Source organism: Mobula birostris, chromosome 5 (genome assembly GCF_030028105.1).
Source record: "Mobula birostris isolate sMobBir1 chromosome 5, sMobBir1.hap1, whole genome shotgun sequence".
NCBI lineage: Eukaryota > Metazoa > Chordata > Chondrichthyes > Myliobatiformes > Myliobatidae > Mobula > Mobula birostris.
Genome location: NC_092374.1, coordinates 11578364 through 11594457, shown reverse-complemented (window position 1 = coordinate 11594457; position 16094 = coordinate 11578364). Strand labels below are relative to the sequence as shown.

General features: G+C 42.2%; 1 protein-coding gene across 1 annotated transcript in view; it reads right to left on the bottom strand.

Moving 5' to 3' along the window:
- Positions 1-327: 327 nt before the first annotated feature.
- rgs12b (regulator of G protein signaling 12b) overlaps positions 328-16094 on the bottom strand; it is a 159540-nt gene continuing 143773 nt past the window's right edge. The window contains exon 18 of the mRNA XM_072257618.1: positions 328-1582. Within this exon, the coding sequence (XP_072113719.1) occupies positions 1230-1582 (353 nt within the window). The 3' untranslated portion in view covers positions 328-1229. The remainder of the gene's footprint in view (positions 1583-16094) is intronic.

Sequence of the window (16094 nt, the reverse complement as noted above, 5' to 3'; positions counted from 1 at the left end):
TGTAACATGGATGTGGAAGCTTTAGAGGAGATTTACCAAGATGATGCTTGTATTATGAGAATTATGAGGCTGCATGTCCTAAGAGGATAAGTTGATTGAGCTAGGGCTATTCTCTCTGGAGAAAAGGAGGATGAGGTGACTTGATAGATGATAAGAAGCATAGATTAAGTGGATAATCCGAGACCTCGTACCCAGGGTGAAAATGGCTGATACGAGGGGGCATAATTTTAAGGTAACTGGAGGGAAGTATAGGGGGAACGTTAGAGATAACTTTTGCTTTTACACAGAGAGCAGTGGGTGTGTGGATTGCTCTGCCAGAGTGGTGGTAGAAGCTGATATATTAGGGACACTTAAGAGACTCTTCGATAGCCACATGGATGTTAGAAAAATTGAAGGCTACGTAGGAGGGAAGGGTTAGATCGATCTTAGAGTTCATTACAAGGTCGGCACATTGTGGGCTGAAGGGCCTGTACTGTGCTGCAATGTTCTATATTCTGTGATCACTGAGCTGAGCTGGGAAAGTGTGCGTACAGCAAAAACATTGGTTCCATGTACAGTAGAATATGGATATTGTCAGTATCCACGTGTAAGGAACCTGATGGACAACTCAATATAAAATATTAGTTCAGTTATTAAACCTTAGGTAATGAAGCCTTGTAGTGAGGGACACCTAAGACGCCAGAAAGGGAACACATTTCTGCTGTTTTGAGTACAAATTACTTCTCCTTTCTACAGAAACACACAGAGGGACACATTAGAAACAGCCTTCATGAAGATCAGATATTATTTTCAGTAATGTAAACATCTTGTTTTCGATTTTCAGAAGTATTCAAACACAGAGAAAAATTCAAAACAATTTACACAATTATATTCAATCTAAATTTACAACTAACATTTTCACATTTATTGTAATACATTTACTCGAACAAAAGTCTTGGCTGCTTGCGGTAATTAAATTACAGGGAAATTGTCAATATTTTACTTGCCTATTCTACCAAGTACAATCATACATTTTAGAATCGATATTCCTCTTTTCGTCCAACATCAACAGATCTTACCTCAAGAGTTCTCAGTGATATTTGTTTAAGATAACTAAATTACACTGGGGAGAAAGATGATTAAATTTTGATGACTAATTATTGAGCTGTTCACAATTAATTTTAATTTTAATCCCAGTTTTCCAAATAGCATTTAAGGTAATAAACTGTGAATTTTTTTGTGTCAAGGATTCAGACAAATGTAGCCTTATGTCGTGCCTCCAAAGTCTTGTTCCTTTCACTCTTTACCGTAATCAGCGATGGTAATTCCGACATCTGATAAACCCCTGTACGCATTCTTCCCTGGCAACATTTCAGTTCAGAAATATATCCTTCAAAACTCAGGTTTCCATCCGACCCACTGGCATCTCCTGATTTTGCATCATCAATGTCAATAACCTTGCTCACAGGAAGATCCCACTGGGTGTGGTTAGTGCTTGCAGTGAAGGCAGAGGTGTTTACGCTTGTCTGTGGCTGCGTGTCAGATCTCTGCTCAAGACAAGGAGGCTTCATCCATGCGATCGTTCCCCTTTCCTTTGTCGAATCTTTAGCGGGAGGTGAGAAAAACAGGCATATCAAGGTCACTAAATACCAATACTGCTGCTCTTATAAAAAAAAAGTGTACATTCAATAAAGACATAAAGCCTAGAACATGGGTGACCACTTCATTAAGAATCTTTGCTCCATCCACTGCAAAAGGCAGGATCTCCCAGTGGTTACACTTTCAATTCCACTTCCCATTCTGATACGTCTGTCCATGGCTTCATCTACTGCCACGATGAGGACAAACTCATGTTGAAGGAGCAACACCTCATATTCCACCAGCATAGTCACCATTAATTTCTCTAACCTCCAGTAATTTCTTCTCCTTCCCCCTTCTCTCTTTTTCCATTCCTCTTCTAGGTTCCCCTCTCATCGCCTCTCCCACCTGTCTATTCCCCCTGGTGCCCCTCCTCCTTCCCTTTCTTCCATGGTCCACTGTCCTCTCCTATCTGAATCCTTCTTCTTCAGCCCTTCACCTCTTCTACCTATCCCCACCCAGCTTCTTACTTCATCCCTGCCTACTCCACCCACCTACCTTCCCCCCTCACCTATCATCTGCCAGCTTGCAGTCCTCCCCCTTCTCCCATCTTCTTATTCTGTCTTCCCTCTTCAGTTCCAGTCCAGATAAAGGGTCTCGGCCCCAAATCTTCAACAGTTTATTCCCCACCATGGATGCTGCATGACCTTGATGAGATCATCCAGCCTAGAACATGAACTGCTCTTTTCAATTAGCTCATTCAATAAAAGCCTTATCACAGTCATGCAGCACAGAAACAGATCCATCAGACCACTGTGGCCGTGCCATCCAGCCAGTACACACCCATACTAATTCCATTTTCATATACTTGATCCTGTTCCTTTGTTGATTCAAGTGTCGATATACCCATATTACAACCTCAGCTAATGTGTTCCACACTGCAACCAACCTCTGGCTGAAAATATTCTTCTTTGAATCCCCTCAGCCACCTTCAACGTTAAAGATTAACTTTTATTTGTCACAGGTACATTGAAACGTACAGTGAGATGCATTGCTTTTGCATCAAATCTTACTAGCGAGAATTGTGCTGGAGGCAGCCCGCAAGTATCAGAGCCAACATAGCTTGCCCACAACTCAATAAACCTAACCTGTATAGGACATTGGGGCTGAAAGGGAAATAGATCAGTCTTGATGAAATGGTGGGACAGACTTGATGGGCCAAATGGCCTAATTTTGCCCATGTCTTATTCTTATGGTCTTTAGAATGTGGGAGGAAACCACAGCACTGGGAGGAAATCCATGCAGTCACAGATGGACTGTACAAACTCATTACAGACAGCAGTGGAAATTGAACCTCCATTTTACAGCTGGCACTGTAAAGCATTACGCTAACCACTAAACCGCCACACCTAACTGGCACTGGAAGGTGGTAACTCCTTGCAAGCTGCTCTCTGAAGATCTACTTATTACATTTATTGCAATCATTCTACTCTTCCAAGTCTAAGTTACCTTAATGCACTGTTGCAATGAAATTATCTGTAGGAATGGCATGTAAAACTACTATAAAGGTGACAATAATAATCCAAGTTATTCCAAACCATAGCAGATACCTCTATCCTATCCTATATATGCCCCTCATAATTTTGTATAACTCAGGTGCTACCTCATATTTAAATTCCATTTCATTAAAAAACATTTCCTTAAATTCCATTTCATTGAACAGTTAGGGTGGTGGGATGGAGATATGTCTCTACCAAAGGAGGTGTAAAGTAATCCTTCTCTCCACTAGCCTGCAGGTCACCCTTGGGCAAGGTGTAGCACCTGCTTAGCCACCCGATCAGAGTCATGTTGGAGCTGGTGGTGGATGGTCGTATGAGCAACTGGTGTACATCACAAGTCCTGGTTATGTGACCACTGACACCAGTCAGACAATCTCTGAACAGTATCGATAATGGCTGGGGTCACCACCCGTCTGTTTAAGACACTGCCCAGAAGAAGACAATGGCAAACCACTTCTGTTGAAAACTTTGCCAACAACAATCATTGTCATGGAAAGACCATGATTGCTATGTCATACAGGATGGCACATAACGAACAAATGGACATAGAACAGTCCAGGCCCTTCGGCCCATAATGTTGTGCCACCCTTTTAAGCTACATTGAGATCAATCTAACCCTTCCCTTCTCCAGAGCCCTTCATTTTTCTTTCATCCATGTACCTACCTAAGAGTTTCTTAAATGTCCCTAATGTATCTGCCTCTACCGCCATCCCTGGCAGCGCGTTCCATGAAACAGAGCAAATTCAGAAATCGGAAGTGCAAAGGGACTTGGGAGCCCTCGTGCAGGGTTCCCTAGAGGTTAATTAGCAGGTTCAGTCTGTAGTAAGGAAAGCAAATACAATGCTAGCATACATTTCAAGAGGACTAAAACATAAAAACGAGTATGTAATGCTGAGGTTCTATAACACAATTGACTAGTCAGGGTGTTAAAGGTTACAGGGAGAAGGTAAGAGATCGGGGTTGAAAGGGGTAATGAATCAACCATGGTCAAATGGCAAAGCAAATTCAATGGGCCAAGCGGCCGAATTCTACTCGTTATGTTTTATGGTCTTTTGGATCAATTTCCCAGATGAAATATTAATACTGCACTCTGTCCTACTGTTGTTCAGAACCCTCAACCCACATTTCCTCTGCATCTCTCATTCTCCATTCACTATTTATTCTTTTGCCTTGATGTTATAGAATCAATGAGAAATACAGTATGGATACTGCCCAGCAGTCCACCCAGCTAGTCCCGAATTTCCTGTAATTCCCATATCCTGTAATCACTGCACCTGTCCAAGTGCTTCTTAAATGATATTACTGCCCTGCCTCAAGCAATTTTAAATCACTCTTCCCATGCAGTTAGGCAAAGGAAGAACTATCACAGTATGTAGAAAGTGTGGTTGTCCAAAGAAGAAAGAGTTTATTGCAGGAGAGTAACAATAGTAGTAAGAGAAACTGGTTGGAATGGAAATCACTTCTGCATCAGTTACTGGGGTTGTCACAGGGTGATTTATTTTCCAGGTATCAGTTAAGAACATAAGACAAAGATATAGAAGTTCTTGTTGAAGATAATGTAGCTGGCACAGATTGAATCAGCCAAGTGACCTTTTCAACATACTGTGTCAAGCAGTGAAGAGAGAATATTGGAAATCATGGATTTGTTTTCACACAGACGACCAGTAAAAATAAAACAACATTTGATTGTTGAGGGGAAGTTAGATGCCTATAAAATGATTAAAAGATTCAGGAGGGTTCACCCAAAAAAGGTTTGCATGTGCAGGCAGGTGGCATCAGTTAGAATGGCATCACGGTTAGTGAAGACATGGTGGTCCTGTGCTGTACCATTCTCTGAATGGAGGTATAATGGGTAAGTTTTGGTCAAGAATGCGGAACAAAGGAGCATAACCTTAAAGACCTATTCAGTTAGGAATGACATCATCAACATTTTCCACAAGAACTGAGTATACTAGGGATATTAAAATCTAAATCAGGTTTATTAATAATGGCATGTTTCTGGTGGCCCAATCGAATTGGTTGCAAGAGAGGAGGCGACTCACAGATCCACGAGATTTTAAAAAGGAGCGTTCGCAGATATTCGGTGCCTTCCAAGCAGGTCAAGGGCAAGGAATAACACACACAAAATGCTGAAGGACCTCAGCAGGCCAAGCAGCATCTATGGAAAAGTGTACAGGTGACGTTTCAAGCCGTGACCTTTCAACAGGGCTGGAAACCTGCCCATCACCTCCCACTGGTGCTCCTCCCCCCTTTTCTTTCTTCCATGGCCTTCTGTCCTCTCCTATTAGATTCCCCCTTCTCCAGCCCTGTATCTCTTTCACCAATTTACTTCCTAGCTTTACTTCACTCCTCCTCCTCCCGGTTTCACCCATCACCTTGTGTTTCTCTCTCCCCTCCGTCCACCTTTGAAATCTACTCCTCATCGTTTCTCTGCAGTCCTGCTGGAGGGTCTTGGCCCAAAATGTTGACTGTATTCGTTTCCATAGATGATGCCTGGCCTGTTGAGTTCCTCCAGCATTTTGCGCTTGGATTTTCAGCATCTGCTGATCTTCTCTTGTTTGCAAATAATGATAAGGCAGGAACATGTAGAACGGCCATGGTGTGAGTGGACCAGTGTTAGTGTGGGAAGGTTTTGGCTTGTCAAGAGTTCAGTGAGAACAGGCATAGGTGAAATATGTTTCTGGTAAGTTTCTTCATCTCCTATCTTTGTCTGTAAGTACATAGTTCGAGCAGTGAGAATAGCTCCAGGGGCTGTGCTGTGTTCTTTGTGTGAGATGTGGGAATTCTTGGAGACCTGCAGCCTCCCAGATAACTACATCTGCACCAGGTACACCGAGCCACAGCTCCTCAGAAAACGTGTAAAGGAACTGGAGCTGCAGCTCGGTGGCCTTCAGCTCATATGGGAAACTGAACAGATGATAAATAGGAGCTACAAGGAGGTAGTCACCTCGAAGTAGCAGGAGGCGGGTACCTGAATGACTGTCAGGAGAGGGAAAGGAAATAGGCAGCCAGCACAGTAGAGTACCCCTGTGGCCATTCCCTCAATAATAACATTTTGGAAACTGTTGGGAGGGATTCTCTCCAATGCCAGCATATCTTTTCTTAGATGTGGAGCCCAAAACTATTCATGATTCTCAAAGTGAGTCCTCACCAGTGCTTTACAAAGCCTCAGCATCACATCCCTGCGCTTGTATTCAAGACCTCTTGAAATGAATGCTAACAATGCAGTTGCCTTCCTCACCAAACACTCTACATGCAAGTTAACCTTCAGGGTGTTGTGCGCAAGTACTCCCAAGTCCCTTTGCATCTCAGATTTTTGGATTTCTCCCCATTAAGAAAATAGTCTGCACATTTATTTCTTCTACGAAAGTGTATGACCATGCATTTTCCAAAACTGTATTTCATTTGCCACTCTCTTGCCCATTCTCCTAATCTGTCGAAGTCCTTCTGCAGCCTACCTGTTTCTTCAACACTACCTGCCCCTCCACCAATCTTCGTATCATCTGCAAACTTGGCAACATTGATATACAGCATAAAAAGAAGCCGTCCCAACACCAACCCCTACAGAACACCACTAGTCACTGGCAGCCAACCAGAAAAGCGTCCTTTTATTCCCACTCACTGCCTCCTACCAATCAGCTAATGCACTATGTTAGTAACTTTGCTGTAATACCATGGGCTCTTAACTTGGTAAGCAGCCTCACGTTTGGCATCTTGTCAAAGGTCTCCTGAAAGACCAAATATACAACATCCACTACATCCTCTTTATCTATCCTACTTGTAACCTCCTCAAAGAATTCCAACAGGTTCATCAGGCAAGATTTTCCCTTAAGGAAACCATGCTGGTTTTGTCCTATCTTGTCATGTGTCACCAAGTACTCCATAACCTCATCCTTAACAGTTTACTCCAATATCTTCCCAACCACTGAAGTAAGGCTAACTGGTCTATAATTTCCTTTCTGCTACCTCCTTCGTTTCTCAAAGAGTGGAGTGACATTAGCAATTGTCCATTCCTCTGCAGCATACCAGAATCCAATGACTTTTGAAAGATCATTGTTAATGCCTCCACAATCTCTAACGCTACCTCTTTCAGAACCCTAGGGTGCAATTCATCTGATCCATGTGACTTATGTACCCTCAAGTCTTTCAGCTTTTTGAGCACCTTCTCACTTGTAATAGTAACTGTACACACTTCTCTTCCCTCGTATCCTTCAACATATGGCACATTGCTAGTGTCTTCCACTGATGCAAAATACTCATTTAGTTCATCTGCCAGTCCCCATTACTATTTCTCAAGCCTCATTTTCTAGCAGTCCTATATCCACTTACATCTCTTTTATTTCTTTACATACTTGAAAATGCTTTTACTATCCACTTTGATATAGACTGCTAGCTTGCTTTCATATTTCATCTTTTCCCTCCTAATGATTCTTCTAGTTGCTCTCTGTAGGTTATTAAGAGCTTCCCAATCTTCTATTTTCCCACTATTTTTTGCTTTGTTGCATGCCCTCTCTTTTGTTTTTACATTAGTTTTGACTTCCCTTGTCAGCCACTGTTGTATTATTTTGCCATTTGATTATTTCTTTGCTTTTGGAATACATCTATCCAGCACCTTCCTCATTTACCCAGAAACTCACTCCATTGCCTGCTTTGTTGACATCCCTGCCAGCAGCACCTTCCAATTTATTTTGGCCAACTCCTCTCTCATACCACTGTAATTTCCTTTACTCCACTGAAACACTGCTACGTCAGACCTTACTTTCTTCCTATCAATTTTCAAGTTGAACTCAATCATATTGTGTTCACTGCCTCCTAAAGGCACTTTTACCTTAAGCTCCCTAATCGCCTCCGGTTCATTTACACACCCAATCCAGTATAGCTGATCCCCTGGTTGGCTCAACAACAAACTGGTCTAAAAAACCATCCCATTGGTATTTAACAAACTCACTCTCTGGAGATCCATTGCCAACCTGATTTTCCCAATTGACCTAAACATTAAAATCTCCCATGACTACCATAACATTGTCCTTTAGACACATCTTTTTTATTTCTTGTTGTAATCTGTGGTCCACATCCCAGCCACTATTGGGAGGCCTGTATATATCTGTCACCAGGGTCCTTTTACCCTTGCAGTTTCTTAACTTGACCAACAAGGATTCAACAGCTTCCGATCCTATGTCACACCTTTCTACTGATTGATGCCATTCTTTACCAGTAGAACCACACAACCCCCTCTGCCTACCTTCCTGTTCCTCCGATACAACGTGTAACCTTGGACATTCAGCTCCCAACTACAACCACCCTTCAGCCACGATTCAGTGATGGCCATAACATCATACCTGACAATCTATAATAGTGCAACAAGATCATCCACATTATATCTCCGTGCATTGAGATATAACACTTTGAGTGCTGTATTTGCTACCCTTTTTGATTCTGCATCCCTAATACACTGACACACACACTGCTGGCTGCAATTTTATCGTATCATCTGCCTGCCCTTCCTGACAGTCTGACTACATGCCACCTTTGCTTTTTTGTCATCCGTCCTATCCTGAGTTCCTTCTTTCCAGTTCCCATCCCCCTGCCAAATTAGTTTAAACCCTCCCCAACAGCTCTTACAAATCTGCCCATGAGAATATTGGTCCCCCTCTGGTCCAGGTGCAACTCATCCCTTCTGTACAGGTGATACCTCCCACAGAAGAGATCCCAATGATCCAAGAACCTGAAGCCCTGCCCTCTGTACCAGCTTCTCAGCCATGCATTTATCTACCAAATCATCCTGTTTCTACCCTCACTAGCACATGGCACAGGCAGCAATCCAGAAATTACTATCCTGGAGGTCCTGCTTCTCAGTTTTCTACCTAGCTCTCTAAATTCTCTCTTCAGGACTTCATTGCTTTTCCTTCCTATGCCATTGGTACCAATATGTACCAAGACATCTGGCTGCTCTCCCTCCCTCTATGAAATGCTTTGGACATGATCTGAGGTGTTCCTAACCCTGGCACCTGGGAGGCAACATACCATCTAGGTGTCTCGTTCATGTCCAAAGTAGGCTAAAGTCAGCATGGTTTCCTTAAGGGAAAATCTTGCCTGACAAATCTGTTGGAACTCCTTGAGTTAATAACAAGCAGGATAAACAAATGAGAATTGATTGAGGTGTACTTGGATTTTCAGAAGGCCTTTGATAAAGTGCCACACAGAGGTTGCTTAGCACAATAAGAGCCCATGGAATAACAGGGAAGATACTAGCATGGACAGAGCATTCACTGATTGGCAGGAGGCAAATAGTAGGATAAAGGGAGCCTTTTCTGATTGGCTGCTGGTGACTAATGGTGTTCCACAGGGGTTAGTGTTGGGACTGTTTCTTTTTATGTTGTATGTCAATGATTTGGACGATGGAATCGATGGCTTTGTGGTCAAGTTAGTGGAGGATACAAAGGTAACTGGAGGGGTAGGTAGTGTTGAGGAAACAAAGGAGGCTGCAGAAGGACTCAGACATATTAGGAGAATGGAGAAGAAGTGGCAGATGGAATATGGTGTCAGGAAATGCATGGTCAGCACTTTGTAAAAGCAATAAAAGCATACACTATTTTCCAAACAGGGAGAAAATTCAAAAATGCAAGGTACAAAGGGGCTTGGGAGTCCTCGTGCAGGATTCCCTAAAGTTTAACTTGTAATTTGAGTCAGTGGTGAGGAAGGCAAATTTCCAGAGGACTAGAATATAAAAACAAGGTTGTAATGTACAGGCTTTATAACACATTGGAGCAGTTTTGGGCCACTTATCTAACAAAGGATGTACTGGCATTGGAGAGAGTTCATGGATTATTCACAGCATGAAAGGTTATAGGGAGAAGGCAAGAGGATGGGGTCGAGAGGGAAATGGATCAGCCATGATCAAATGGCGGAGCAGACTCAATGGGCCCAATGGTCTATTTCTGTTCCAGTGTCTTATGAAATTTGTCATTTTGTGGCAGCAATGCAGTGCAAAACATCAAAATTGCTGTAAGTTACAAAATTAATTAAATAAATGGTGCAAAGGAGGAATGGCAAGGTAGCCTTCACAGGTTCATGGACTGTTCTGAAATCTGATGGCAGAAGGAAGAGGTTGTTACTAAAATGTGGAGTTGAGGTTCCTGCACCTCCTCCCTGAGGCTAGCATGTCCTTGGTGGTGAGGGTCCTTACTGTTGGATGTCACCTTCCTGAGGGTCTGTCATTTGATGATATACTCGATGGCAGGAAGGGTTGTGCCCATGATGGAGCTGATCAAGTCTCATTCCTCAGACTGAGACTGAAAGACTTAGGTTAGGTAACGGTATTAAAGATTGTAGTGGATATAGGGCATTGGCTAGTGAAAGGCATTTAGACAGACACATGAACAGGCAGGGAATGGTGGCCCAAAGGGTCTGTTCCTGTTCTTTGAATGGAGGTACGATAAGCAACAAATACAGTACGATCCAATTCATTTGTAAAATAAGCTCAAGTGGCTGAACAACCTGCATGGAAATCTGTGATCAGTGGTGTACCACAGGGATCAGTGCTGCGATACTTATATTTTATACATTAACAATCTAGATATTCATGTAAAAGGCATGATTAGTAAGTCTGCATGCAGAGCATAGAGCAGTACAGCAGAGTACAGGCCCTTCGGCCCACAATGTGGGCTGACCTTTTGATCTACTCTAAGATCAATTTAACCCTTACTTCCCCCAAAGCCCTCCGTTTTTTCTAACATCCGTGCCCCTGGTAAAAGTCTCCTAAATGAACCAAATTCCGCCTCTACCATTCCCCTAGCAGGGCATTCAACACACCCACCACTCTCCGCAAAAAAACTTACCTCTAATATTCAAACAGGAGGAAATCTGCAGATGCTGGAATTTCAAGCCACACACTTAAAAGTTGCTGGTGAACACAGCAGGCCAAGCAGCATCTATAGGAAGAGGTACAGTCGACGTTTCAGGTCGAGGCCCTTCGTCAGGACTAACTGAAAGAGATAGTAAGAGATTTGAAAGTGGGAGTCTATACTTTCCTTTAAACACCTTAAAATGACCTCATCCCCCCCCCAACTTTTTCGTGGGGTGAAAATGGCAATTACAAAGGGGGGGTCATTTTAAGATGATGGGAGGAAAGCACAGTGGGGGTGATATCAGAGGTGGTGATTTTTTACACAGAGTGGTAATTAAGTGGAACAGGCAGCCCTGGTGGTGGTAGAGGTCTTGGCCCGAAATGTTGACTGTACTTTTTTCCATAGATGCTGCCTGGCCTGCTGAGTTCCTCCAGCATTTTATGTGTGTTGCTTGGATTTCCAGCATCTGCAGATTTTCTCTTGTTTATGTTTTAGGAGATTTACCAGGATGTTGCCAAGCATGGAGTGTTTGAGTTATGAGGCAAGACCGGATAAGTTGGATTGGTTTTACTTAGACTACAGATAGGATCTGATAGAGATATACAGAATTGAGAGGAATACAAGATAGGTAGCAGAAAATTATACTCCAGAACAGAATTCTCTAAAATTAGAAACCATATGCTTAGAGCAAAAGAAAAGGGGATCTGAGGAAGAACTTTTTCACCCAAAGATCATTTGAATCTGGAACCCACTACCTGAGTATGTAGTGGAGCCAGGTACTCCCATAAGATTTAAGTATTTGGACAAGAGATACAAGAGGCTGGAAAAGCTGGAATCTGGAGAAAAAGGTGAACTATCAACACATGGCCTCAACCTAAAATGTCAACCATCTCTTTCTCTCCAGAGATTCTATGTGACACCTGAGCTCTTCCAGTAGGTTATCTTTTTTCCAGTATCATGATTCACACTTGAATTGTCAAGACACAGAAGGCTACGGTCTCTTAAAGTTGTCACAGCTGAGGGAGAGAGCAGGGATAATCTCCCACTAACTATTAAATGCTCCCAATGGTGTGCGTCTCAAATAGCCCCAGACAACCAAGTCCAGCTCCTGGCCTTCACATGTGGCTTAACTACTAAACTGGCAGAACCGTTTCTACTGACAGGAGAAGAGATGGGTTACTGGTGCCTTAAAATAGTTGATTTGGGCAGATGAGACTCGTTAGCCATGGTTGGCAGCTCATCTAGGAGAGGAAAACTCTCATCTCAAACCTCCGCAGCCCTGTGGCTATACCCACTCGTGGGAAAGGCCTCAGGAATGAACCCTGAGGGAGAACCTGGAGCTTGAGTCCCTAAGCAGTCCTGCGATAATTTCAACGCTGACTGGCAACTCCTGTGACGCCGCCGGTGCCAAACTGTATTGATGTCCGCCGTTCCTTTGGATTCATCAACTGCATAGAAAGGGGGAACCAGCTACATGGGCAACAGCTTGCTCTCCATATCGTACTGCCCTGGCTTGTGTATAACCTAGACAGCTAGGATGCAATAACCACGATCGACCCCTCATAAGGAGGCTACAAATAGATGATGCTTAGTCAGCATGGACCCAGTGGGTCACAGATCCTGTTTCTGTGCTTTATGATACTATCACCCTATGACTTGTGTTAATGAGGCAGTTGAAAAATTAATGTGACACTTTCCTTTATTAGCAGAGACAGAGAATATAAGAGTGTTGGATTGGACAGTATAATTGTTATTTTCTTTGCAGTTTAACTTACTCGTGCTTGTTTTATTTTCATATACAGTACTGTGCAAAAGTCTTAGGCACATATACATAGATAGGGAGACTAAGGATTTTGCACTATACTATAGTAATTTTATGTATTGCATTGTACTGCTGCTGCAAAAAAATCATGACATCTGTGAGTGATGATAAACCTTATTCTGATATGGGTCTCTATTGTGGACTGAAACTGGGAAGGGAGAGGGAAGGGAGCAGAAAGCACCAGAAAGACATTATATAATGATCAATAAACCAATTGTTTGAGATTAAATGATCTTGCCCGATGTGTCAGGGCTGGATGTGCCTGCACCAGCACCACCATACGCCCCCCACTCTTTCTCTGCCACCTGCCCCACACCCTTCCCATCGCACTCCACCCTCACCATCCCCAGCATCCTTTGCTTCTGCCAGATTTACAAACTCGCTCTCCACTCCATAGGACACTCAAAGCTCCTGCACAGGTTGACAGTTTGGTTAAGGAGGCGTATGGTGTGATGGCCTTCATCAACCGTGGGATTGAGTTCAAGAGCCATGAGGTAATGTTACAGCTATATAAGACATTAGTTAGACTCCACTTGGAGTATTGTGTTCATTTCTGGTCACCTCACTAACGGAAGGATGTGGATACGATAAAGAGAGTGCAGAGGAGATTTACAAGGATGTTGCCCGGACTGGAGGGCGTACCTCATGAGAATAGGTTGAGTGAACTGGGCCTTTTCTCCTTGAAGCAACATAGGATGAGAGGTGACCTGATAGAGGTGTATAAGATGATGAGAGGCATTGATTGTGTGGATAGCCAGAGGCTTTTTCCCAGGGCTGAAATGGCTAACACAAAGAGGCACAGTTTTAAGAAGCTTGGAAGTAGGTACAAGGTGGATGTCAAAGGTAAGTTTTTCACACAGAGTGGTGGGTGTGTGGAATGCACTGCCAGTGACAGTGGTAGAGGCAGATACAATAGGGTCTTTTAACAGACTCTTGGATAGGTACATGGAGCTCAGAAAAATAGAGGGCTATGCAGTAGGGAAATTCTAGGCACTTTCTAGAGTATGCAACATGGTCGGCACAACATTGTGGGCTGAAGGGCCTGTAATGTGCTGTGGATTTCTACGTTCTATGTTCAAATCCTCAAAGAGGGATCAGAAATGGACAGAGGGAGCAATTTCAAGTTCCTGGGTGTCAAGATCTCTGAAGATCTAACCTGGTCCCAACATATCAATGAAGTTATAAAGAAGGCAAATCAGTGGTTATATTTCATTAGGTGTTCGAGGAGATTTGGTTTGTCACCTAAAACACTTGAAAATTTCCACAGATGTACCATGGAAAGTATTCTGACGGACTGTATCACTGTCTGGTATGGGGGGGGGGGGGCGGGGGAAACTACTGCACAGGATCGAAAGAAGCTACAGAAAGTTGTCAAATTAGTCAACTCCATCTTGGGTACTAGCCTCCGTAGTATCCAAGGCATCTTCAAGGAGCGGTGCCTCAGAAAGGTGGCATCCATCATTAAGGACTTCTATCACTCAGGTATGCACTCTTTTCACTGTTACCATCAGGTAGGAGGTACAGAAGCCTGAAGGCACACACTCAATGATCCAAGAACAGCTTCTTCCTCTCTGCTATCCGATTCCTAAATGGACATTGAACCCTTGAACACTACCTCACTTTTATTATTTCAGTTTTTACACTATTTTTAACTTAACTAATTGATTTACTTTTTTAATATTATCATGTATCGCATTGTACTGCTGCCATCAAGTTAACAAATTTCACGACATATGCTGGTAATAATAAACCTGATTCAGATTCTATGGAAATTCAATGGAATTAGCAAACTAGTGCAAGACCAGAGCACACAGAATTTCTCTCTCTTTCTTCTCCTTTCCCATTATCGCCTTCTCTTTTGCTATTCTTTTTTCAATCTCTTTGTTCTCTTTATTTAATCTCTTTATTCATAGATCAAAAACATCAGAATCCGACAGTAGGGAGCTTATGCTGCAAGTGAAAGTTAAAAATCTACTGATTCTGAAAATCTGAAATAAAAACACAAAGCACTCAGCAGGTCAAACAACATAGAGGAAGAACTAGTGTTAACTTTACAGCTCAATGAAAATTTATTGATTTGAAATATTAGCTCTGTTCATCTCTCCAGAGAAACTGCCTGACCTGGTGAGCATGTCTGACATTGTCTGCTTTTATTTAAGGTTTGATACTGTATATAACATAATAACATAAGCATATATAGATCATATCTCAAGTATAATTCTAGTCATGTTCAAATTAGTGACTCTGAGTCCAATGAAGGATCTCGACCTAAGACGTCAACTGTTCATTTCCCTCCATAGATGCTGCCTAATGTGCACAGTTCCTCCAGTGCTATGTGTGTCACAAGTAATTTTTGCTGTGCAGCCTTCACTTTGATGTTCACTTCCTTCAGAAACCACAGATATAATTTTATAGCAAAGAAATACTGATACTTATATCAGGGATGAAGAACGACAACTAACAAATGGATTATTCACTGCTCATACGATATAATTTTATAAATTTCAGTCAATCCACACGATAAGATCCTTAACATCTTGCCTCATGAAAGCTCTTGTGAAGAGTTGTTTTATTTTAATTACAAATTTACAAAAAGGAACCTTTATTTCATTCAACTCATAGAATAGCAACATGGCGATGAATGTAAGTCATTTATATAGTGACCAAGGTTAAAATAAAGAAATTAGTAAAATTAAACTGTAATTGAGTCAAACAATAACAAGTGAGAAAACAAGGTAACAACACATCAGACATTTGAAAGACATGAATACATGATGACAACATTCGAGCAGATAAATTAATGATCGAGAGAAAATTTGTCAATTTTCTTGAGTGATTCATGACAGTAAAACATCACCTGTACAAGTGTAAAGAACTGGACAAAGAACAGAAGAGAGTTTAAGTCATTTTTAACAATGTTTTCAATTATTGAAATTTATTTCTGAAGCTTAAGCAGCAGAATTCATTAAACACAGAATTACTCAGTTCAGTGTCCATGAAGCATAAACCTCTGTTTACCCAAGGTCACAACTTAAGGCAGTCAGGTTACAACTGAATATCAAAAGGGTCAGCCAATACTAGTAATTCTGAAACATTAATAAACAATTTCAAGGAAGAAAACTTTAGATTTATAAGCTGTATACTTTACACAGAAATTCAGTTTGGAGCTTCGACAGCCACTAAAATGGTTGGCTTGTGTGTTCAATGGACTCAACCATCTCTGTAACAGTAGCCCTATCCCCTCATCTTGAACTCAGTGTGAACAAGAAATGTCCCAGGTGTCCTAATCGTTTCTCTGAAACTGATAAG